The following is a 26,015-nucleotide window of genomic DNA, read 5'->3' on the forward strand; positions in this document are numbered from 1 at the left end:
TGTTGCAACACAGTCTCGACACATGACGGGAGGGGAGAGAAAAATGGGGCCTTGCATTTATGGGTAAAGACTACCACCTGGTGGAAGTGAAAATAACGACGCTCAACATCATCGAGGTCATGTCGTCATGTGAAGACAGCTGGGATTGGCTGCAGCACCCAGGTCTGGTAATGGATTTGATGTTTTGTAATCAGATTTGTGGAGTTAAAAAATCTTTGCAAATCTGTTAAACATCTACTTCCTTCGTCCCATATCTTCATTGTCGCAAAGTGCTGAATGGAGGTTGATCCAGCTGACACTTTGAACTGTCCGGCTGCAAATCGAGATCACATTAAGAAAAATAACACCAAATGGGCAATTTTACAGACTTTGTACCAAATGAAACACTCGTGTTCAAATGGCCTTTGGTGAGTAGGTTTCCATATCTTCTCTGTGCTTGTGTGGGCCGGGATCGAAATTTATATTGCAAGTAAAATAAGATTGTGTTATGGGGTCGGTGACGAACATCAATGTTTGAAGCACACTTTAAACGATGATTAGGGGCGCATCCTTTCTCACAGATTCAACAACTTGTGACAGCTTTCTTTTGGTCGCACATATTTAAAGACAAGAAATAATAAAACCAGGAAAAACATGTGCACTGTGCAGATAACACCATGAACAAAATCTCATCACGTATTTGCATGATGCGAGAAGAGCTTTAGATCTTCATTTATTTCTGCAATGACAGAAAATATTACAAGCAACACACAGAAAAACCATTGCAGGATTTCATAGTCTCGTGTGATTCCAAATTTTGACTTTGGGTCACAGTAAAACCAACAAAAAAATATTTGGCTCGTGCAAATCTGAAAAATTTGTTTCGGGTCCTGCTTACCACCTTTTGACCCATAATTTCCAACCCATGGCCATGCGGACAGACTGCGCCTCCTGGCGGGGGATTTTTGTAGCGTCCTATGCACACAGACCATTTGCAGTTTCTCGAATACTGTCCTCATTGTCAATTTCAGGTGAAGACCACTCTTCCAGTTTGCAGTTTTGCCTTTTTTTCCACATTTTTAGATGATGCATTGCAAAGCCCGTCCGAGGTCCTCAAAAAAATGGATAAAAAAACGATTATATTGAATCTAACTTCAGTACAATCGTATCCCTGACCAGTCTGACTTATTTGCTCATTATGCTGCTGTTGTTCACAAGTTTTCTGGTGCGCGCGCTGGAGGCCTCCACTGAACCATTTCATACAGGTGACTCTAATTTAGCAAACTTTCACATTGCATTTCTAGTCCACTTTCCAATTACACACTGTATCTCAGTGCCACAGCAGTTTATGTTGGTTTATCACGTAAAAGCATTACAAAATACAACCTGTTTGTGATTTGCAAAGTCACAAAAATAAGAAAAGGTTTAATGGTTAAGAATACTTTTTCAAGGCATGCTTAAGTTCAATGAAACATTTTGTCACATATTTTATTGATCAGTGTGATTCTTTTTTGCCACCTTTTCAAGAGTGTAAAGCAGACAGAAATGTAACATTTTTACAATGACAAGACTTCTTTTCATCACTACTACTAAACAAACAATACAACATGCAGCTTGTTGGAACAAATTCAGAATATTTCATAACTCTCTTTACAAATACTACGTGCCAGGACAAATATATTAAAATTAAAATTATTTAAAGGTTTGTTACATTGTCATAAGCTTCATCAGGATATCCATAAATACACGTCGCCATTTCTTAGGCATGAGCTACAGTAAGGAAGGCATTACATGGAGAATTGCACAAATGTTTTGTTCATCGCTGTAAACGTTCACATTGACCTCCTTTATATTTTCTATGCAGCAGATCCACGACATGCACTCAAGAAGCAAATGCTTAAGCAAACCATTGATTGCGATTATGGTTTATTTTCTCAACTATGACTCCTCTGATCCTAATATAGGAACTCAGTACAGCAGGTGATATGCCACTGAAACAATAAACAAGGACAGCATTGTTTTTATTGAAACACAGAAGCCCTTGCATGTGGATGTCATCAGCAGGTATAACCGCACAAGCTCCAGTCTAGTTTTGGCTTGGCCACGATCATTTGTGAACTGACAGCTAGAGGCACTCAGACAGCACTTCATGCTTGTCTGGCACAGAGGACGCCTCTGAGAGAGGCTCAGTGTTGAAGCTGGCACTCAGCTGAAGTTTGAGTCTTTCCACCTCATAGTTATGCAGGTACTCCTGAATCAGGTAGCGTTCCCGTTTAAATCTCGCCTTCACATCTGAGGGCACATCTGGAATCATCCACGCCACAAAGAACTTGACCACGAAGACCACGTGCTGTAGAGGAAGAGTGATCACAGGGGGCAATTGAAGCTCACCATAATTCTTCTACAATTATTTGAACAAAGTCTTACTTCCATGGTGATAATGAAGGCCATTTTGGCTGCTAGGATATGCCAGAATTGCATGGTGTGAGTGTACTCTCTGTAGTGACCTGGCGGGTAGCGGTAATCTCTGTATCTGTAAAACACAACAAGGAATTCCATGAAGAAGTAAGAGACAACACCAATCTATAGGTGAGAGCATTGGACTGAACTCGGCGACTACAGGGTTCAAAGAAACAGCCATGTTCCCACATATTCATACAGACAATTTAAAAGAATCAATTCAGAATAATTAATGCTTTACAGCTAGTGTCAAAATTTGCTTTAAATTGCCACTTTGGCACAGATTCTGTTTAAAACATTTATGGACAGAAATTATAGAAACGGGTGACCTCATTATTTATTTATGTATTTATTTGTTTATTGCAGATGATGTGCTTCTTGAAGCTTTATTAAGATATGATTTTGGGTGCAGATAAAGTGCTGGACAGACCTCTGGTAATGTTTTTACCTTCCACGAGGGGGGGAGCATTTGCCTTTCGTACAGCTGGCCCCATTACAAGCTCAGATAACTCCAGACCCATATAATTTAGGAATTAACTTTTTTTTCTGATGAAAGAAGAGAGTCTAAGGTTTCTTACACTGCATTGAATGTTTATGTAGTCCTAATACTCAATATTTTGTGGGTCCTGGAATTTGAGTGACTAATGACAAAAACCCTGGCACTGGAGTGGACACGTTTGTGCACATGTCTGGCAGTGAATGAGTTAACTGTCATAAAAACCTTGATTTGTTTGTCTAGAACAAAATCAATTCATTAAAAAAATCAGATACAGGCTGCATTGTGGTCGGATTTACCTGCACTGTGATCTTAATTTAATATTTTCTTAGTTCTCTTTTTTGGTGCTTGATTTATACTGTAATGTCTCGCCCAATCCAGGACCCAGAACGACATGTATCTGGGTCGTCTGACATTGTGACTGCCATGAACACCCAACAAAAATGGTGCCATCTGAGAAGGCCATGAGAATGGATGGTCGGCTGGCTGAATGAATGAAACAAACAGCATGCCGTACGTTTATGGAATGTGAGAGTACCTGGCAGACCCCGACAAAAGCCACATAAAGGGGCACTGGCCCAGTTTCAAATTTTCTCGACCGCGAAGCTGACATGCTAAATACTCCAACAGACTTGATCAAGTGTGCTTTATACCTGCAGGTGGATGTTGAATTATCGAACCAGTTGTCCCGTTCTTCTGGCATGTGGCGGAAAGGGATCTGTGAGATGTTGTATACTGACAAGCTGTTGTTCACGTAGCCCCTCATGGAGGCATCTTTACCATACGCATACAGGTAGACCATACGGGGAATCATGTCGGAGGTGAATGCCATGATGAACGCCTGAAATCATACACGAGCACAAGAAGCCGTCGAAAAATATTGAATGGATGCCACGTAGCAATAGAGATGGAGACATTTGCATAGACCAGCACAGTGAGTGCACTCATTGCACCTTCCATGAGGCAAACTGAAGTAACAAATTCAGAACAAGACACAAACTCACATTGGTCACCACAGACAATATGGCGACCGCATTTAGAATCTCCTGCCAAGCTCCAATGTTTCTGGCCTTGGAAGCAACAGGTCGTCTAAACTGAGTAGTAAACTTCCAGGCGTCCACCCGAATTTCCAGAATGTTGTTGAATAGAGCCAGAAGGGGAGCCAAAGGAAATGATGCAACAAACAGAGTGATGAAACCAAACTGGATCACTGATGGAGACAGGGAGGGTGAAAAGGAACACAAAGAAACCATAATTGAAAGTTAGATCTCAAGTACTCATGGGCAACGTAAAGATTCATTTAGAGGTCAATAGAAGTGAATACCTAACATTCATTTGACACACACACGCACGCACGCACACACACACACACACACACACACACACACACACACACACACACACACACACACACACACACACACTAACTAGATTTTATATATATATATATATATATATATATATATATATATATATATATATATATATATATATATATATATATATATATATATATATATATATATATAAAATATATAAGTTAATATATAAGTTAATGAATAACATTTATTTTACCCATCTCGAGGTATTCATAGAACAATCCCAGCTGGCTGAAGTTCTGCAGGACATGGTCCTGCTCCCAGCGGCTGTAATGGTTCTCAGGATGGTGCCTCCCCTTTCTGCTACTCCACCAGTTACGCATCAACCTGCCGGAAGCCAACGGAAATGTGACAAATACTGCTATGAGTTAGCTATTTATTTTACAAGACGGTTCTTATTGTTTTTGTAATGTCCATCTGTGTGTGTATGTGTGTGTGTCTGTGTGTGCGTATGTGTGCATGTATTTTTCTATTTATGTATGTATGTATGTATGTATGTTATGCATGTATTAATTAATTTATTATTTAATTCATTTTTTTTTTATTCATTCATTCATTTGTTTCTATATTTATTTATTTTTATATATTTATTGGAATGAAACTGGGCTGCATTTTACTAACAGCTGGGTTTAATATTATTGCTACCGGAGTAACGATATAATAATCGTAACTATGTACTGTATTTAAAGGCATATTGTATTACTGTGAAATTAAGACATTAGCTTCTCTGCACAGATGACAGTTTAGAGTTAAAATAATATTCAAAATGATATCTGTCCTGTAGTCCTCCTAATAAATGCACAGGTGTCACACACACTTTATGTGACCAGCCAGTGTGTGGAAATAAAGACAGTGAAGCAGACGCAATGTGCCATTTGCATGGCAAAGCGATGATGCTATATTCATATTTTAATATATTATATTAATACAATATTTACTTTACACATCACCGAGTGCAACCGCAACTCTGATCCAGTAGCACTGCACTAACATTTATCAATGTGACACTTTGACCCTGAGCTCAACCACCTGAGTCACTTTTAAATCACAAATAAAAGAATGCCCTATCTAGATCCACTCAATCCAAAACTGGATTTACACTTTCCTTCAATTGACACAGTTACAGTAAAGTCTCGTTATATCGATATCGGTTATATCGATAGTACCGCTTATTACGATACTATTTTCATTTCCCTTGGACATTTCTAGTCTTTTTATGTGTAATTAGTACCGTTTAGTACGATACCCGGTTATTATGATAATCCGGTTATTACGGTGCTCCTTTTCATCCCCCGCCGGCCATTTTTGTTGTTTATATCGATATATCCGTCGCGCCATTGGTCAACTTGGTCACGTGTCTTGTTACGTGAGCCGCCATCGGTCGCGCCATTGGTCGACTTGGTCACATGAGCCGCCATCGGTCGCGCTATTGGTCGACTTGGCCGTGTGACTTTGTCACGTGGCACGCCATCGGTCACGCCATTGGTCAACTTGGTCACGTGTCTTGGTTACGTGTCACGCCATCAGTCGCGCCATTGGTCGACTTGGTCAGGTGACTTGGTTACGTGCCCAGCACCCGTGTAGCAGAGCCATTTTCATTTTCAGACGCTAGCTCGTGTGTAGCAGACGAGATTGAAGTGTTTGTGTTAAAAGGTAAAAATGGGAAGCAGAAGAAGATTGATGACTTTTTTAAATTGTATACATAATACAGTAAGATGTAAGCGTTGCAGTTTCCCTGTTGTGTTATGTACATGCCCACTGTACTGTATATGAATGCAATCGTTTTTTGCAACAATGTTTCTTGTTTTGTCTGCTGAAGCGCGCTGATTTAGAAAATTATTAACATTCCATACTGTGTTTTAAAGGACAGCCGATGTCACTTTTTATTCAAATGCAAATAAAAATGACTTCACGCCAAGACGTCTTGCATTGCTTGTGAATCCAAACAATGGCTTCAGATTCGGATAATATGCTTTCTTGTTACACATCCAGTTATGAATATGTTTCAAATACACTGTAGTTCTGAAGATTAAAGCATACATGTTTACAATCATTAAAGAATTATATGTGCCATTTTGAGGCAACATTGGGGGAACATCTCTGACCCAAAAAAAAGGGAGCTAATGGCCAGCTCCGTTTCTTTTATGGCGCTTGGCTGCCCTCTTTTGGCGGCTTTTGTTTAATGCAGTTCGGCACAGGATCGGATATATCGATAGTCCCGGTTATATCGATATTTTTTCGGACTCCCTTGAATATCGATATAACGAGACTTTACTGTATTTAGTTTTTCTCTCATGTGGCATATTTGAGATTAGCATCAAGGCATACAACTGGTATTGGACCTATTAGAACAACAATTGGATCAGAGATCATCAATTAGGTCGCCCCCAAGGACCACATGAGTAGCAGAATTTCTGGACAACAAAACATTTCTGTTAGAAAGGAGCAATAGGTATATGTAAATTTAGCCATAAGAATTAATTAGACATAGAGTACATCAGCCCCCACATCATTAATGTGGAGACGCTTTTTCACCCCCAAACAATACAGGATGCAGGTAAAGTTGCAGGTAATATAACATTTTTTTGGCTCTTGTAAAATTCACATATGCACTTACAATATTTTGGTAACCTAATGTGGCTGCATGAGAGGAGATTTGCATACCGGCACTGTCACTCACAAAGTGGCTAGTCGTCATATGAACAGTACCTCCTATCAAGGTCATGGTCAAGGTAATATTTCGAGTCAACTATACTCTATTTAAAACATACAGAACAGATGAAATTTCTTTCTTCTCAATTCTCTCTGCATCGATATAAAAAAGGTGGTGAATAATACAACCTGGGGGGAAAAAATGAGAATTAATATTGAATGAACTCACGGCACCAGGGCTTCCTGGATGTTCCCCCACAGTTGTTTTCCGGCCATAACGATCACCAACTGTGTTGTTAGCTCAATAAGGCAGCCTCCAGGATCACACTAGAACGGCAAAAAGTTTGAAGATTGTAAAGGAATGCATTTGAAAATCCAGATTGAAGAGGCATTATTCTAGAAAAATGCATTGCAGTCGAAAAATGCAGTCGAGACACACCTCCTCATTTCTCAGTTTGCTCCACTTCCCAAACATGTATGAGTATTTTCCAGGAAAACCCACAAATTTGCCCTTAAAGAAAGCCACGTAGAAGCAAGACGAGTAATAGTTGACAAATTGGAAGAGAAACATCTTCATGGTGAGTCTGTTCTCATATTCCAGATGGGTCTTTGGGATCTCTGGTGGAAGGGAGCACATGGAATATACATTTCAGACAGCTACTCTAAAATGCATGTCAAGGGTGTACCGCCACAATTAAGGTTTCAAAATCAACAAACATGTATTGTTTTACAGTATGCATCTCAGCCTTCAGACATTTTTACTATGCTTGTTATCTTGTTTTTTTTTTAATCATTTCACCTCAAATTGCTGCCGCGGACTGCAAATGTCCCCATTGTGGGACGATTAAAGGTTTTCTGATTCTGTTGGGGCAGTTTGAGAAGTGTAATGTACCCAAATCAGTAATCCAGACGGCCACCCTCTCGTAGAAGAAGTTGAGGATCATGATGATGACGAAATTGATGCAAGAGGCGGTAGCAGAAGTGGCAAGTTGCGGTGTGATGAACCTGCCCACAACCTGAATCTTCCTCATGGGGTCTTTGATGATACTGGCAAAGGCAGCGTACACAGCCAGCCTGTACGCTATGACCCCAATAATGCAGGCCAGGATCAGAGATATCTGTGGAAGGCACACAAAGGCAGTCATGCTCGAAGGAGTGTGCAATATGGGCTGGCCCATTGTGGAACTGTTCACATCAAACACCCACATACCCAGAAAATGACGGTGGCCGCAGACAGGCAGAAGCGAGCGCACTTGCTGGTGACAGGAAGAAATGGTTCCATTTCCTGGTCAATGATTTGGATTTAGTGATGTATACACTGCGTGTTGATCTATCTGTGTTGCTACGGTAAACGAAAGAATGGACCAGTGCACCTGAGTGATTTTGTTGAGTCTCTTGTTTGTACATCGAATTTCAAACTCGGGCCGAATTTGAAGCTGTTGCTGTGCCTCTTCAAAGTCAACCAAGTCCCACTCATACTCCAGACGGGCTTGACGTCGCTTCCAAAATTCCAAAAACAGAGTTACTGTGGAGTACATTGGCAAGAAAGAGGTTTTAGCATCAGTGGTTTCACACGACAAAAACAATGCTTTGTTTTGTTTTATACTGTAAGGTGATTCAATTTTCAGGCAAATCGAAAAAGAACTCTTAACTCACTCACTGCCATTCCCGAATGTATTCGAACATTGAAAAGTATGACGTAGAGCGCCATTCCCGAATTTGTTCGGGTTTTTGTTTTTCTTGCGGGAGGTGCTAATAAAGTGCTGGTCAGACCTCTGCCAATGTTTTTCCCTCCCACAAAGAAGCAGCATTTGCCTTTTGTACAGCCGACCCCACTTGCACCTCATATTACTCCAGACCCATATAATTTAAGAATTAACTTTTATTTCTGAAGAAAGAAGAGAGTCTAAGGTTTCTTACGCTTTATTGAATGTTTATGTAGTCCTGAAACTGAATCTTCTGTGGGTCCTAGAGTGGAAATGACAAAAACCTTGGCACTGCTGTGTACACATATTTACACATCGGATGGCAGTGAATGAGTTAAGGATTGTTCATTTATGGTTAACTGTGTGCACTTTGGTTATTTTGTAAGAGCACAATTTTTCGAAACAGTTTTTGTACTGCACCTAAATTAATCAAACAATTGGGCTTTCAGGTCACTTCAAATTGTACAGGTAAACTTAATTTGACCTTCGGCAGAGTTCTGAATATCCACGTCCAACTGTTCAGTGTTTCAGTCCTTTTTTTCCCCAAAGCACCAAGAATAAATGTTGCTTATTGTTTCGGATATGTGAATGGACATTTGCAAAGGTGTCAAATTCTATGTCTTTCTGTGATTCTGCCAGTTTTTCTGTTGCAACCAAATGATGACACAATGTGGCACTCTAAGCTCAATGGCCAAAGCAATCCGATAACCTCATCCATCTCTGTCAAACAACCATCCCAAATTATTTTAATCAGTGCTTTGTGTTTTCTTTGTCTCTGGATTTAGAAATGTGGAAAAACATGAACATGAAAAAAAAAACATTGAAATTGAATTGGGCCATTCATTTCCACAATCATGAATGAAATACATGTGAATGAGTCTCTCTCATCTCATCTCATTTTCCGCACCGCTTATTCCTCATTAGGGTCGCGGGGGTTGCTGGAGCCTATCTCAGCTGTCTTCGGGCATGAGGCGGGGGACACCCTGAATTGGTTGCCAGCCAATCGCAGGGCACACAAAGACATACAACAGTCACTCTCACACTCACCTAGGGACAATTTGGAGTGGTCAATCTGCCTGCCATGCATGTTTTTGGAGTGTGGGAGGAAACCGGAGGACCCGGAGAAAACCCACGCGGGTCCGGGGAGAACATGCATGATAGAGTGTTTATGCACATTAGTAAACATATTACGTTATTTCATGTTTAGATTAAGTAAACATATGTTTTTTCATGTTTAGCTTAGTATATATTATGAATTGTGCACGTTTAATTTCAGTCTAATTTAGTTAAATAAAACTATCAGTCTTATTAGTTCAATAGCCGTTGGAAGGAAAAGGCAGCGGCTCCAACTTCAATCTGAGACCCGCCCAACACTGAGTTGTTCGTAACCGATTGGACGGGAAAGGTCGACTTGTTCGCAACTGATTGGACAACAGATCGCCACTCTGTATGTTTAAAAACTTGTCAGAGCGGGAGCTCGGTCTCTTTTGCTCTTTCTCTTTGTTTTTTGCGCTCATGTCTTCGTCCCACCGAGACGAGAAGTGCTTTCTCTGTCTCATTAGAATAAAGTAGTTTTTTGTTCACCATCTATTGTACTTGCTGATATTTTTATCAAGTGAACTCCAGACAATACGCGAACCAGGAAAGACAAACGAAGTTTTAACCGAACATTAATTGGTGCCAAGAAACCCGTGCCAGTCAACCAGCCTTAGCGTGAGGACTACACCTGGGCGACCCAGTCAAGGCGAGACGGGAACTCAGCTAAAGAAGCTCCTGGTGGTTGACCCGTTTTATAATTTTGACGGGAGGCGCGCATTGAGAGGCGCGTCGAACCTGCTCTTTGATTGGCTGCGACCTACGGAAGAAACGAAGATTTTTTTCGTTCTTCACTGAAGCCTGCTCGTGCAATCCTCCGCGCGAGAGACGGAAAGAATCACTCCTTTCTGGTGGCGTTGTGGCTCCTCGCGTTCTGGCTGAACGACTACACGGCAGCATTCAAAAGTTCACTAAGTAAGTAGCGCGCTAGCTAGCAGCCATTGTTTGAATGCATTGTGAGACCTCTCCTGGCCAGAGACGGTCCTTTTCCACTTGACTCACGTACGAACCGGTGTGAAGCGATTTTCGTTAGGCAAGGTGGCCAAATGAGAATACGTATGCCGGCGGAGGAGTGCATATTAATGTGCACGAAATATCCACACGCCGAATTGTGAATCGGAAGTTTTCCAGCGAAAGAATATTGTTCACAAGGTGGTGATAGCTGGGATTCAGTTTGTGTGGTGGACCGCTTTTATTCTGAAGAGCGGAAGTGTTTTAGGGCAGCTGCTATAGTACTGAGTCGAGAGGAAAGAAATAAGATCAAAAATACATTCTTAACTTGGTTTGTCTATGCTAGCATAGTGGCACAGAGAAAGTTCTTTGTCTCGGAGAGGAAAAAGGGTGGGGGCGAAGTCATTTGAGCCGTTGGTGTGTGTGTGTGTGCGTAAGAGCATTCCTTGTGTGTGTGCGTGAACGCGCATCCTGGCTGAGGATTGGCGCGAATCACGCCCTTTGTTCTTGGGTTTGAATCAACATCGCGAGGTGTGCTTCCTTTCTGGTGATAGTTAAAGAAGGAATTTGTTGTTGCAATCGTGAAAATGGGTGCTATTTTTTCTAAAAAGACCCCAATTCATAGGGACGTAGAGTTTATGTCCAAAAAGTTCCCAGGTAGCGAACTTTATTGCAAGAAGTGGATGGACCGTAGTACGTTCTCTGGTGCGTTGCAACTACAACCTTTGAAGGAAATCATGTTTCGATTGAAACTTCAGGAAGCATCCGCGATGAAAAAATCTCTTGGAAAGATACGTGCCGAGATAATTGCCTGCGAAGCTTGGATTGCGCAAGCAAAAATCAGGGAGAGGGAAATGGAAGCCAAACGAATGAAAAAAGAGGAGAAAGCGATAGTTGCAATGTCTTCTAAAGTGGGCTCTGACGATGAGACTGTGGCTTCGTCTGTTGCACGTCCCAATGAAAAGTTGGTGGAAAATGGAAAACAGCCATTGTTTCAATCCCCAGAGCTCCCCCACGGGAGGCGAGGAGGAGAGGCGGGGGGCTGCGCCGCCGGGCAGGCGCCGCGACCCCCCTCCTACCACTCCTTCTCTTCCCCCTCCTCCTTCTACCCCTCCTCCGCAGGGCTGAAGAAAGGGGAGGACGCCATTTGTTCAACCCCTGTGGGGCGGGTGGGCCCCCCTGGGTGGGCCCCCCCGGTGATGACTCCAAATGTCTGTTGGGCAGACCAGCAGAATGGGGCGCTTATGACCCCTACTGGAGGAATACGAGGATTACAACCTGATATGGCAAATCAGATTGCTGCTGATTGTGTCTCTTCGCGTACAAGGAGCAAAGCAAATTGTTCTGGACAATTGTATCCGTTTGAAGAGTTGAATGGAATTAAAATGAATAATGGAAGCGACTGTGACGCATTGCCACTCATTCAGGTAGCAAATCCTAATTCTTCAAGCATACATGATCAAACTATCTTGGTTTATCGGCCATGGGGCGACAGTGATGTCGCAGAGGCGTGTAAAGGACTAGGTAATGTTGTTGAAAATGCAGAAAGTTGGACTGAGAATTTTGAGGAATTATGTGCTTCTTATCAGTTGAATGGACAAGAAACACTTAAGGTTCTCAGGAGATGCTTGGGACACCATTGGAATCGGGTGAAAGGTGACTTTACTGGGAAAACATCGACGGGAACAAACATGTCGTACGAGGAAGCAACAACCCAACGAAGATTGATTTGTGAAAACATCCGAACATTATGGAAAAAAACACCAAACTTTGGCTTGATTCAGAATTGTAGACAGTTACGTGGGGAAGATATTAACATTTTTCGGGGACGCTTGGAAAATGTTTTTCGAAACCACTGCTGTATTCCTGAATCTGCTGATGAGAATTCCATATATGTCAACCAATTCAAGCAAACATTTTTGCAGAATTTGACGCCGGAAATTGGAGATTTCATTCGCAAACATTATGTCCAACACCGGACTGGAAGGTTGGTTGATCTCATGGAGTGGGCAATACAAGAAGTGGTGAGAAAAAAGTGGGGAAATGGTGCGAATTCGCCGATGGAACATGTGATGGCATCTACCATGGGTAACATAATGGAGAACGTGTTATACCAGGATCGGATGAAGAGACGGATGCCGCACAATGATCGATGCTACAGTTGTGGCAGTGTAGGGCATATTGCTCGCCACTGCAAAAAGAAACCTATACCGAAAAGGAAACATGGGAAATCTTACAGACCTCCACCATATAATACGCGATATGGTGAAGGACATAAAACAAAACATTCAGATTGACGCGAGGAACCCCATTTCAACACTGATGACAACAATCACAACAGTGAGAAATGGGAATCAATAAAACCAGTTGAAATCTTGGATTTGACTAATGTGTTTGCCTTAACCTTACCGGAAAACGAAAAACCTTATTATTGGCTAAAAATCGGGAAAAAGGATGTCAAATTTCTTTGCGATAGTGGTGCATGCAGATCAGTGTTAAGAGACACCATTCCAGGTGTCACTCCGAGTCGACAACAAATTTCTGTGGTATCTGCAGATGGGAAAGTGACATTGTTACCGATTTCCAAACCAATAAAAATTTTAGATGAGGGACTAACTCCATACAAGGTCACTATGGTCTTGAGTGGAGAGTGTCCAATAAATTTGTTGGGGAGAGACCTGTTACAAAAATTGCAAATAGCTTTAATACCAACAGAAGAAGGGTATAAACCCAAAAAAGTGAATTTTCTGGAGTCCTTCGTAGTTGACGCTATGGGGGACCCAGTAAAGGTCGATTCATTAGAATTATGACTGATGGCCACTTTAGGGGCGGAGGACTTTCCAGACGTCCCTGCCACCCTTTGGTCATCGGGAAAAACTGATGTGGGCTTACTTAAAACAGCGAAACCAGTTGAAGTATTGCCTAAAACGACTTATCGACCAAGACTTAAACAATATCCATTAAAACAGGACGCTATTATTGGCATCACCCCTGTAATACGGGATATGGTGAAAGCTGGTATTTTGATTGAAGACCCAACTTGTGAATGTAATACACCGATATTTCCTGTTAAAAAAGTGGAATCTGGAGTTTGGAGAATGGTGCATGATTTACGACAGGTAAATAAATCCATACAATCACGTGCTCCGTGTGTGCCAGACCCGCACACATTATTGAACAGTTTAAAACCTGACAAAAAATGGTTTACAGTGATTGATTTGAGCAATGCCTTTTTCTCCATTCCGTTACACAAAAATTCACATCATTGGTTCGGATTTACATTTAATGGGAAAAAATATACATATACAAGATTACCACAAGGGTTTACAGATAGTCCTACAATTTTTTCACAGGAAATGTCTTCGTGTATTGCTAATTTTAAACATCCTGAATCTTCTCAGATTCTTTTGTATGTTGACGACATCTTAATTGCTTCACCGACTGAAGATGAGAACAAGACTGTATCAATAGCTTTGTTCCAATATTTAGCGAATACAGGTAACAAAGCTTCTTTGGATAAATTGCAGTTCTGCCAAGAAGAAGTAGTTTTCTTAGGACATCTTTTGTTAAGAAAGGGAAGAGAGTTGACAACTAAGAGAAAACAGACAATTTTGCAGGTTCCTCGACCTAAGACGAAAAAACAGATGATGACGTTTTTGGGACTGTGCAATTATTGCAGAACTTGGATTCCGCATTATGCACAAGTAACCCAACCATTATTGACACTTATATACCAAGACGAAATGGCACTGAAAGACTCTATTCAGTGGACCGAAGAGTGCAGTAAAGCATTTACAGAATTAACAAATTTGATAGCAAACACTAGCGTCTTAGCCTTACCTGACTATGACAAACCTTTTGTTCAAACAGTTGACTGCAAAGACAAATACATGACTTCAGTCCTGTTACAAAAGCATGGACAAAAGCTGAGACCGGTTGCATTTTATTCTAAAAGAATGAATCGGATCCAAGCATTTTGTTGGCAAAATTGTGTAAAAATTTTTACAACAACAAAGAGGTCCACAGCACATGTACTGCCGCAGTCCTGTGTTCCCTTTACAGGAACAGAGAGGCTGCTGAGCCCCCCGAAGGCGCTGATCAAGGTCTGCACCAAAGTTGGAGGGGCCATTCACCGTGCTGATAACAACGCCAACTGCCATCAAAATCGCCGAGAGGTCCACCTGGGTGCATCAAAGCCACTGCAAAATCGTTCACCAACCAGATCCGGAGCAGGTGGAAGAGAGACGGAGCCAAACCACTCAATAGCCATGGGTTTGGTCCACATCATCTTGCTGTATGAATTAGTGGAGGCAATCCAGATGACGCACGTAAAGCCTCCCATTCCATCAGCCTGCCAAACTCCACCATTGCAACCAACGATGACAGAAAAGTGCCCTAGCATGGCACATCCTGTAGCCTGCTTGCCACTACAAGATGCAGGAATCATCTCATTTCCTCTTAACATCCTCATGAACGAAGCACGACAAACTGGAAGTGATTACCCTCATGGTTCTTGGTACGCTCGTATCAAGTCAGGGAAGACTTGGACCACTGGTTGGGACTCCGTTGTGGTCCATTCTGAGCCCAAAACAAAATGGGTTCAAAATAGCTGTGCCCAAGAAGCAAAACGAATTGTCAGAAAGATAACTCAAGGGAACTGGCTAGGAACTGGAACTGGCACAATGACAGATATTCAACTCGTTATCGTAACCCACAAGGTTGCGGGATGCATGGACTTGAGACTCTGTCCTGATTTTCGTGAACATCACACTGGTTTTCCCGTAACTATATGCATGATGTCATCTTTGACAACACCAGTCGTGACATCGCCGTTCAAAAATAAACCGCACATCAAACCGACAGCCTGGATGGAAGCACCTGACAAAAAAGCCCAAAATTCAGATGTCACGGACGCATTATATCAACCATTTGCAGGAGAAAAACATGACTGGAATCCGTTGTTATCAAACACGTGGTATCGTTATGCTACATTAATTGCTAAACAAAATAGGAAAAGTAATTGCTTTGTTTGTTCTTTTATGCCACATTCTGTAACGCAACAAAGAGTGCATTCAAAGGTATTTGGAGATAAAATGGCTCGAGCTGCGTATATGTTAATATCTTCGCATAAACCTGATCAACATTTTCCAGTTCTTCGCAATGCTTCGAGAGGAGAGATTGTTCCAAGTTTGGATACCATTTTGGAAACTGAAAATCAGGTTATGACCGAGAGCGGATTGCGATTACCAGTATGCGTTGCAATGTACGGTACAGGTCAAAATCTAGGTTTTATAGATGAGAATAGATGTTTATACGTGCTACAGTTAAACACCAATGTCACCATTTTACCTGTATCTTCACATCTTTGGTGGTTATGTGGTTGGAAAGTGTATTCTTTTATTCCTCCGAAAGCCTACGGTATGTGCGCACCTGTTACTGTAACTGACAATACTTTCATCATTACCAGTCGTCCAGCACACCATCATGTGAAAAGAAGAGTGTCGTTTAAGCCCCACGATTCGATCTGGGGAACTGATGTTCCAGAACAATTCAAACACCATAGCACGGGAAGTAAGGTAATGTTAGCTCTTTTTCCACAAATTGGAGTAGCTAAAAACATGCTACGAATTGAAACAATTGACTACAGGTTTCAAGTGTTTGTAAACGCCAGTTTGGAAGTAGATGAAATGCAAAACACTGAAATTGCAGCAATTAGACAAATGGTGCTGCAAAATAGAATGGTTTTGGACCTTTTGACAGCGCCACAAGGGGGCGTCTGTGCTATGGTGGGTGATACTTGTTGTACGTACATACCCGAAGAAGCGAATTCCATAAACATGACTGATGCTCTGTCTGTTGTCAGGGATCTCAGAGATGCCATGGCCAAGGATCACCGGCCTGATCAACCGTGGATCTTTGACGGGCTCTTTGGGGGCTCTTGGTATAAGACTTTGCTCAGAATGTTTATCCCATTCGCAATTGTGATTGTACTTATTTTCTTAGTCATTGGTTGTATTATTCCATGCTTAAGAACAATGCTAATGAATATGATAACTAATTCCCAGGTGAATTACGCAAAGGTTTTGTATCAACAAATGCGTGAAGGGGACCCAGTGTTGTAGCTAGGGATAGTACACCATGGCCAGAGAGTGGTTGCTCCAAAGAACAAAAGCAAAAAAAGAAAACGGAGAGCCGAGAAGGAGTTTTCCTCATTAAAAACCCTCAAAAATGGAGAGGTTATATATCACAGCAGCAAAATTGTGATAGAGGTTTTTCGCCTTCTCCATGGTAAGTTAAATAATATTAGACGTTGGATAGATGAGATTAGAATGGTTCCCTGTGCAATTAGTATGACGTGCATGCATGAAATCTTTTGGAAATGTATGAACTGATGTTTAAATGTACAACAGGAGGGAATGATAGAGTGTTTATGCACATTAGTAAACATATTACGTTATTTCATGTTTAGATTAAGTAAACATATGTTTTTTCATGTTTAGCTTAGTATATATTATGAATTGTGCACGTTTAATTTCAGTCTAATTTAGTTAAATAAAAGTATCAGTCTTATTAGTTCAATAGCCGTTGGAAGGAAAAGGCAGCGGCTCCAACTTCAATCTGAGACCCGCCCAACACTGAGTTGTTCGTAACCGATTGGACAGGAAAGGTCGACTTGTTCGCAACTGATTGGACAACAGATCGCCACTCTGTATGTTTAAAAACTTGTCAGAGCGGGAGCTCGGTCTCTTTTGCTCTTTCTCTTTGTTTTTTTGTGCTCATGTCTTCGTCCCACCGAGACGAGAAGTGCTTTCTCTGTCTCATTAGAATAAAGTAGTTTTTTGTTCACCAGGAAAGGTCGACTTGTTCGCAACTGATTGGACAACAGATCGCCACTCTGTATGTTTAAAAACTTGTCAGAGCGGGAGCTCGGTCTCTTTTGCTCTTTCTCTTTGTTTTTTTGTGCTCATGTCTTCGTCCCACCGAGACGAGAAGTGCTTTCTCTGTCTCATTAGAATAAAGTAGTTTTTTGTTCACCATCTATTGTACTTGCTGATATTTTTATCAAGTGAACTCCAGACAATACGCGAACCAGGAAAGACAAACGAAGTTTTAACCGAACAATGCAAACTCCACACAGGGAGGCCAGACCGGGACGCGAACCGGCGACCTCTGCACTGTGAAGCCGGTGTGCTAACCACTCGGCTACCGGGCCGCCCATCATGAATGAGTCTCATTTATCTTAAAATTACAACCAAGCGCCAAAAATCCTGAATTCTCTGTGAGTAGTGTATTTGAGAATTTCTAATGTCAAGTTTTTGTCATTTTGAAACCCCCCTGCAATGCGGTGGTGAGGAACGTCTGAGACTGTCCCAAGACTGCAGTATGCTTTGTGAGAAAGGAAACCCATGAGTGGAACATAATCGTACTGGCAAGATAATCTGGCCATGAGAAGCGCGTGGTTAGCCAAACGTAAGAAGTATGAAAGACTTCAACAGTGAAAATGTGTCCTCTGTGTGGGAGGGTTGGGGTCAAACTCAGGCTATACGTATTTAGAGCAGCGTTGTGTGTGTTACTCACCCCAAATCCCCATGAAAATGGCAAAGAACACCGTTCCCTCATTGTCAAACAGATGGGATTGCTGGAAGAGAAAACATTACATGGGATCAGTTCAATGGAGCAATACAGGAAGTGACACAATGAGCATGGTGGCGTGTTGCTGACTCAGCAGGTTATATTTAATTCCTCGCTGGCTGTGAATTATCATGCAAACACGAGCGGTCCAGAGAGGATTAAATTACCCAGGATGAGAGACACGTCGAGTTCAGTTTCCAGAAAGAGCACTTTTTGTCACACAATGGACACATCACAATCTTGCCCCCGATATTAGCATCACAAATTTCTTTGCTAATGGAAGAGAAGAAACAAAAACATGTCAAAGAAATTCAACCAACTCAAGCATCAGTGTTTACTGTACTATGTAAATTGGATTTTGATGTGTATTGTCAACAGGTTGGGGGTAGAACAAGTGCAAAACACATATTGGGCAAACCAATCATACATAATTGGTTATTTTTTACTCAGTGGCATAAAATCTAACATAGACTACCCAGAACAAAAGATTCAGCAAGATTCCCAATTGGTCGTGAATGCCTACTAACCTGGATATGTTGTCGTCATAGCTAAGAACTCCGTAGGTGAAACATATAAAGCCCATAACAGCAGCAAAGAACAGCATCTCTGTGTAGAATCCTAGCCATGCAAAGTAAATCCCGATCTTTTCCCCATAGTATTTCCTGGGAACACAGTTTAATTTCAAGCACTTGTCTGACTTCAAAGGGAAACAAAAGTCAACTGAAAAAGTCAACTGAAAGCAACAGGAAAGTTGTGTTTTCTTTTCTTATACCTGATGAGATTAAGTGGCTGCTCTTTGTAAAAGCAGAGAAACCTGGCCCAGTGCGTGTACAAATTGAAGCGCTCACTCTCGCATTCTGCATTTCTTGCCCTTTTCCAGTAACGGCACTGAAAAGAACACAGATGCAACTTTGTAGGGAAAAGAAGTCGAACAGGTCAAGTTCACTTCGGGCCCTATTTTTGCAGGGATGCATCTGAGCCGCGCCCTTGCACCATTTATGCATTTTGACAGCCACTGGCGCAACTTTGTAACTCCACTGTAACACCAGCACAAGTCTATTACGATTAGCGCATATTACTACATGATCTGGATATGATATACTTCTGTTACAATAGCACAAGAAACACATTTTGTTAAACAGCAATTGCAAACTGTTCGTTTTCCTTCGAGGGTTTTGACTTTAGTTGCCTGCCATTTTGCCTTACCGATATCGAGCCATAATCACATTGAATGTGTTTCGGTGTATTTTAAAGTCGTCATAGAGGATATCTCGGGCTTTTTCGTGATCCGCTGGAAACTGCCGGAAGGGCTAATCGAATATTCAATTATCCATGGTGCATTATATTATTTACATCGAACGTGGTGGATGGTTGCAATATGGACCGTTAGAACATGAGTAAAACTCTAAAAATATTAAAAACAGGCAGCAATCATAGTCTCGTTTTTAAGAAACAATCAAAAAAGCCTGCGGAGGGCAGTGACAATTGATTGCAGAAAACTGCTGTTACTGATTCGAATTTAGTGGCTAATGGGAATGGTTTCAGAGCTGTGGCAGCACATTGGAAATCTTCAAAGCAAAGACATTTGTTTCATTTCTCTTTGGACTGTACAATATCAAAATAGCACAGGATTGATTGTGTAGTAACTGCAGAAAATTGAAAATGTTTATTTTATGTTTCAATAAATTATTTGACTAATTAAAATTGTTTGTTGATCTATTAGAAGATTTTACTCAAATAATGTTTTTTCATTTGCACTTTAGAAATATCATGCTCTGATGGGTTAATTTCAAACAGTTTTGTATAATTTGGAAATCTAGTTAAATTGGGCCGCATCAATTTTAGAATGTGGCCCCCTTTTCATGTATATTCAATAACGGCAAAGCCACAAACAAAATGCTATAAGCCACGCAGACTTCTCTTTCTCAGCAGCTTTCAAAACTATCAAGTACACTTTTCAGTCAGGGTGTAGTCAGAAGCACGAAACAGGCTTCTGATTGGCTGCCGGTGCCGAGTATGCTAATTGCCAAACGAACGTTCGTTTGGCTCGTTTGGCAATTAGCATACTCGGCACCGGCAGCCAATCAGAAGCCTGCTTCGGACTACACCCTGAATGAAAAGTTTACTTGACAGTTTTGAAACCCGCTGAAAAAGAGGAGTCCACGTAGCTTTGACCAAACAACACAACGTGAACATTGCATACCATGATGACAAACGACAACTGGGGCAACATCTTCAGCAAGGGTTATTTACCTTGAATTAGGCAAGGGAGCATTTGTGGTAGATACTTCCTTAATTTTAAAAAACCCTTTATACTTTGCAAAAATGTTTTTTTTTTTGGGTGATTAGACATCTTTTTGTGTTTTAAGTTGTGAAAAATGGGGCAGGCAACTTTATGTCCGGGCCGGCCACTTTTCAGAGTGGTCTGCCCGGGTGTCCGCTAACTTTTTGTCATGAGTTTCAGACATTGCAATAAACTAAATGTGCCAGTTTTAACACCAATTACACAAGCGGTCTGCTACAAAAATGGAGGCTTTCAAGTTAAGTTACTGAATATTAGGTTTCGTTAAACAAAAACATTTGATTATTAACAGTCAATGTAGGTTTCTTCATAACAACTCACATCGTGAAGTGGGAATGCTGCCGTGTAAGTCCCATTACTGAGTAGTCGCTTGATTCCTGTCTTGTCTGTGTCTTTTCGGCCGCTTTTGTAATAAGGACATCGCGCTAAGATGTAGAAAACCTGAGAAAAAAAGATTCAAATCATGTTTTTCAAAAATGAGAATACTGCCGGCTCAAAATGCAAATAGATGTCATTCAAAAATAAAAACACTCACAATCCGGTTTCTCGTGGATGGTGGAAAGAAAGTATCCTTGTCGTTAATGAGAAAGAAGTCAGTCTTTCCTTTGTCAAAGGGGTAAGTAAAATAATCAGGTTGAGGGTGCATAATGTGTTCTGGCAAACGGAAAGGATGTGACAGCCACTCCAGAGGAACATCCCGGCCGTGCGGGATATCACTGGCTTTGAAAGGAACTTTAATCTTCAAGACGTCCGCATAGGTGGCCAAAACATCCCATGGAGCATGGATCTTCAAGAAGTATGTCTTCTGGTCTTTTGAGTCCTGATATAGGAACATGAACGAGGAGAGGATTTTTTCCACACCCCAAACACCTCTGTGAAGCTTTATCACCCACGTGGTGGTTTTAAATTTACAGTGAGCCTCCCCTTTAAAACTTTTCTCATGAATATCGTGTTACTCTACATTGTCCTCTAGGTGGTGCACGTGTTCTGAATTTCAATCTCTTACAGATTTGTCTTCTGTCTCCAGTTCCAGTCCAGCTTTCTCAAGGTTGGCCTCAAACTCCCTCCTCCTCTCCTGAGGACAAATATACACACCACAATAACAAGAGCGAAAGCAGAACTACAAGGTCTTAACTGACTCCATTATTCCATCTTTCCTTTACTCGTTTGTCATTTATCTTTGACGGTGCTCGAATTTGATTAGTCAGCCTGATGATGGGGTGAGGGGTGGGTACAGTAATTCACACGCGTGTGCACACATGCATGCCTGCACGCACGCACGCACACACACCACATATACATACTGTAAACAAAACAGAGTGATATTGAGGGTACTAAAGCCACTGAAAAGACCAAATTCCCGCTTTTCAAAAACGTTGAGTGAAACGTGAAGTGAATTTTCTTCGGAATGTATTAGTGATAAAAAAAGAAAAATATCCGATTCTTAGTAAAAACAAAAGATGCAGTGTGGTGGCGATTGACGTTGGTATAAAAAACGGTTCGTACTCATTCCACTAGGGGGCAGTATAAACAAGTTGACAGTAACCTGACACTGATGACGAACAAAATCAATATTCATTTGGGATTATGCTTCTGCCACCGAGTTAATGTTAATAAAAAAGGGATCTTCACTGAGGTCGCCTGCTGAAGCGTAACTATGAAACATATGTCTCTTTCTTCAATGATCACAAAAGTCAAGAAAGGGACAAACATGTAATTGAAGAAAGGAAAGGAGTTAATAATAATAATATATTTCCTTTCTAAACGCCTTTCAAAACTCTCAAGGACACTTTACAGTCACAGGATAATTTTTCTGCGGTTGAGCAGCGGCAGCCACACAGTTGACTGTTCAAAAATGAATATTTCCATTTCTTCTTTATGTCTTACTTGTTTTTGGATTGGATTGGATTTGCCTTTATTAGTCTCGCAGTGGAGAAATTTACATTTCACAGCAGCAAAGTTATGAAAGAAATGAAAGTAGAAAATCAAAACACAGGAGCTTTTAAGTAACAGTTGAGGCCCACGGAGTGTTGCGGTGCCAGAGCCTACTTTTGTAATCTTCACACCACATCACTCTGACTGAGCACAAGGTTGGGGGTGGTGCAAGTGCAAACAACATATTTGTTGGGCACAGGCCCTCAAGCAGCAACTGGCATTGTAGAAAAGTTGTTGCTAAGTGTGACATTGGGCAATAAATTGCCTCTGTTGCTGGGAGTCTGAATTTGACCAATGATTTTAAAAATTATTCCACATCTGTCAAACCACATTTGTCAAACTTCCTGTCTGTATAAAAAACAACAAAAACCCACAATAATTGCTTATTTTGTTCATTCTTCCATTAATCACAATATTTTGTTTTTTTAAATCTATATCATACACAATTGAACGTGTAAGAATGATGAGTTTAAGTTTTTGTCAATGTAAAAGAGGTTACTATCATCTATCCAAACTTCACTGTTCCAAACTTCACTGTTGAGCTTCTTGTCTGCCAGTTTTCTCGGCGTGCAGTAATAGTGTCTTGTTACCTGTTTTTTCTCTCCATCTTTGTCATCCACATAAGACAGCACAAAGTCGATCCTTCGTACTCCATCCCTGAAGAATACCGTGTCCTTGTTTGGTTGTAGTTTCTCTGTCTGAGATAAACGACAGGAACAATGAAATTGTAGTTAATGTTTCCAATGACTGGGAACTAAGAAAGAAGAATATTTATTCAAAGATACTAGGTTCTAGTTTTCACAATTTTGGCTCAGCGTTAAAACTGATGTGTCTTAATTTTTGTGCCAGGGGAAGTCCAGTTGACCTTGTTTGGGAATGTGGTAGAATGCGCTGCGCCTTCCAGAGTGTCATGGCAGGCCTATTTCAATGACATGCCCCCGGCGCGCTGGACAATTTGGTGACAGAAAGTAGAATAGACCTTAAACTAGCTAAAAGCAGCTCTAAATTGTGGCGCATGAGGTAGAACAGGAGTTTGGTGGATTTTATATTCTACACGCTGTTGGTACGACCATTGCGATGAATGTCACAAAACATGACAATCACATGCATCAAACACTCTAAATAATTGAATAGAAATCAATTCATCCATCCATTGATCCATTTCCTCATCTGCTTATCCTCAAAAGGGTCGTGCTGGAACCTATCCTAGCTGTCTTTGGGTAGTAGGCTGGTAGCTTGCCAATTGCAGAGAAATCAATTCATTGATTGCAGTATTATTACCATATTTTTCATATATTTATAAAAATGCCCTATCTCTAACTGTGGTACAACTACGCGAGTGTGTAAATGTGTGTGCGTGTGTGTGATTTAAATTCGCATAAGTGTACGTCAAACCAAACGTTTCAAGTTGTAAAACAACCACATGACAGAGTCCTAACTATTTACAGTAACTATAGAGGGTGCAGCGCTCAACTTATTATTTATTCTGTCCCAAATATATGCTCCAACATGATTGGCGGGAAAAAAACTCAAGTGTATGTCCATATATGGAGTTAATATCTTGACTGAAGAGAAAAAAAACAGTCATCTTGTTTATCAGAGCACTACATATACTGACATGCCATCTTGTGTGAGCGATATTAAGCTAAAAGTGGAATTTAATGTTATATGGTGATTAAGCATCAAAACTGTTTCCCAAGTAGTTCTGACTAAACATTCCATTAACGGGTTGAAGTCAAAAAAGCTTTTCAGTGAAGATGAATTTCATCTGGCATCAATAGTTTGTGTGTGCCCTCTTGTTAGAGAATGACAAGGACCGTTTGAATAACTGAGGCCTTGTGACTCAGCAATAAGAGCAAAGAGTCACTAAAAGGCCATCCAACATATGCTGTGAAAACACACTATCACTCTGCTGAAACATGGAACAATCACTGATTGTGACATTCTGGCTATTCTGTGTAATCCTCCAGCATAACACCACAAATAAAATCAGACAAATTGTGACAAAAAAAAAGTCATCAGTTCCGAATACCTTGAGTACCTTGAATACCAGATTATTGCCAATCAGGGGACAATAAACTGGAAGTTAAGATATTTACTGATTTATATTTACTATAAACTGTAATTTAATTTACATTTAAAATAAAAAATACCTATGATATTTTGTATCATCAACTATCATACTGAACGAAAACTAATAAAACGGATACACCTCCATGTTTTAAACATATTCAAGAGCACTGGAAAATAGGAAAGATTTTAAGTGAGGGGAGTTTGACTTGCTGCATTTATGATACATCTGCACAAGTTTATACATTGGTGATATTACAACAAAAAAGCGCAGATTCCATTTTCTTCAGTTTTCTTGATTGAAAACCCAGCCTTAGATTATGATTCAAAGATGCCAAAGATGCCAAAGATGCAAAGAAAAAAAAAAACAGTCCCTAATATAAAATGAGGACTTCTTGGTTTGGATGACTCAATTTATTGAACAAAAACATTTTTATGAACACTTTTTCACTGCATTCACAACACAATGACAATTATTTTCTTACCACGCTGTTAAAAGGAAATGATGTAAATGTACTTCGTTTTACCTCGGTGTGCCCCGGCAGGGTTGTTCTGTCAGACAGGTAATTCACATCATTTCCACCATTTTCATCTAAAAGACAAATATGTACATGTTAGTCTGTGAGTAACTAAAACCAAGTGTATACTTCATGAATGTCCTCACTGGAGCTTTCATTCATTCATACATACAAGACACCAACAAGAAGACCAAACTGACCAGGTGTTTGTTCACTCAATGGAAACCTCACTCTCATTGCTGAATCACAAAAGACAGTACAGTGAAACCTCGGTTTACGAAAAATTTACCTTGGCATACAAAGTATTTTTCGGGATACACATGGAGCGAACGAGCCCGTTCTCCTAACAAAAAAAAGGTAGCCACTGTTTTTGTCCTCTATTCCCCGCCCCCAGTCTTCAGTTAAAGCCATGTGATTGGTCAAGAACGCAGCAGTGGGGGATGGGGTTACAGACAGAGAGAGAGCGAGGCCGTTCTCCAAAAAACAAAATGGCGTCTTCGGTTAAAGCTACGTGATTGGTCAATAACCCAGCAGTTGGGGCGGGGGGGGGGGGGTTTAAACATTAAAGAGACAGGCAGACAGAGAGAGAGTGAGAAAACACACACACACGAAAGGGAGATAACAGAGCTTGAAACAAAATCTAAAGTGAAAAAAAAAAACAAAAGTGAAATAGTGAGAAAATGAATAGAAAACAGTGAAATTTGGACCCATTTTAACTTTGATAGTTCAAAAGCAGAGTGTAGACTGGAAGGTTAAAATATCCCATCAATCAGGCTCCACAAATAACCCGCAGAAGTCATCTGTACACTTGATGCAAAAAGCTATCAACCCAGCTAAACA

General features: G+C 40.8%; 1 protein-coding gene across 4 annotated transcripts in view; it reads right to left on the reverse strand.

Moving 5' to 3' along the window:
• Nucleotides 1-693: 693 nt before the first annotated feature.
• ano5b (anoctamin 5b) overlaps nucleotides 694-26,015 on the reverse strand; it is a 43,269-nt gene continuing 17,947 nt past the window's right edge. For all 4 annotated transcript variants that reach the window (XM_088991979.1, XM_088991980.1, XM_088991978.1 and 1 more), the window contains 19 exons: nucleotides 25,185-25,249; nucleotides 23,178-23,285; nucleotides 21,659-21,727; nucleotides 21,188-21,472; nucleotides 20,974-21,093; nucleotides 19,123-19,238; nucleotides 18,878-19,012; nucleotides 18,518-18,623; nucleotides 18,297-18,357; nucleotides 8,340-8,491; nucleotides 8,177-8,251; nucleotides 7,859-8,084; nucleotides 7,406-7,584; nucleotides 7,196-7,293; nucleotides 4,511-4,641; nucleotides 3,940-4,145; nucleotides 3,589-3,776; nucleotides 2,407-2,512; nucleotides 694-2,329 (listed from right to left, as the gene is read on the reverse strand). In XM_088991979.1, the coding sequence (XP_088848105.1) occupies nucleotides 2,105-2,329; nucleotides 2,407-2,512; nucleotides 3,589-3,776; nucleotides 3,940-4,145; nucleotides 4,511-4,641; nucleotides 7,196-7,293; nucleotides 7,406-7,584; nucleotides 7,859-8,084; nucleotides 8,177-8,251; nucleotides 8,340-8,491; nucleotides 18,297-18,357; nucleotides 18,518-18,623; nucleotides 18,878-19,012; nucleotides 19,123-19,238; nucleotides 20,974-21,093; nucleotides 21,188-21,472; nucleotides 21,659-21,727; nucleotides 23,178-23,285; nucleotides 25,185-25,249 (2,651 nt within the window). In that variant the 3' untranslated portion in view covers nucleotides 694-2,104. The remainder of the gene's footprint in view (nucleotides 2,330-2,406; nucleotides 2,513-3,588; nucleotides 3,777-3,939; nucleotides 4,146-4,510; nucleotides 4,642-7,195; nucleotides 7,294-7,405; nucleotides 7,585-7,858; nucleotides 8,085-8,176; nucleotides 8,252-8,339; nucleotides 8,492-18,296; nucleotides 18,358-18,517; nucleotides 18,624-18,877; nucleotides 19,013-19,122; nucleotides 19,239-20,973; nucleotides 21,094-21,187; nucleotides 21,473-21,658; nucleotides 21,728-23,177; nucleotides 23,286-25,184; nucleotides 25,250-26,015) is intronic.

Source organism: Hippocampus bargibanti, linkage group LG03 (assembly GCF_051943395.1).
Source record: "Hippocampus bargibanti isolate YZ-2025 linkage group LG03, ASM5194339v1, whole genome shotgun sequence".
NCBI lineage: Eukaryota > Metazoa > Chordata > Actinopteri > Syngnathiformes > Syngnathidae > Hippocampus > Hippocampus bargibanti.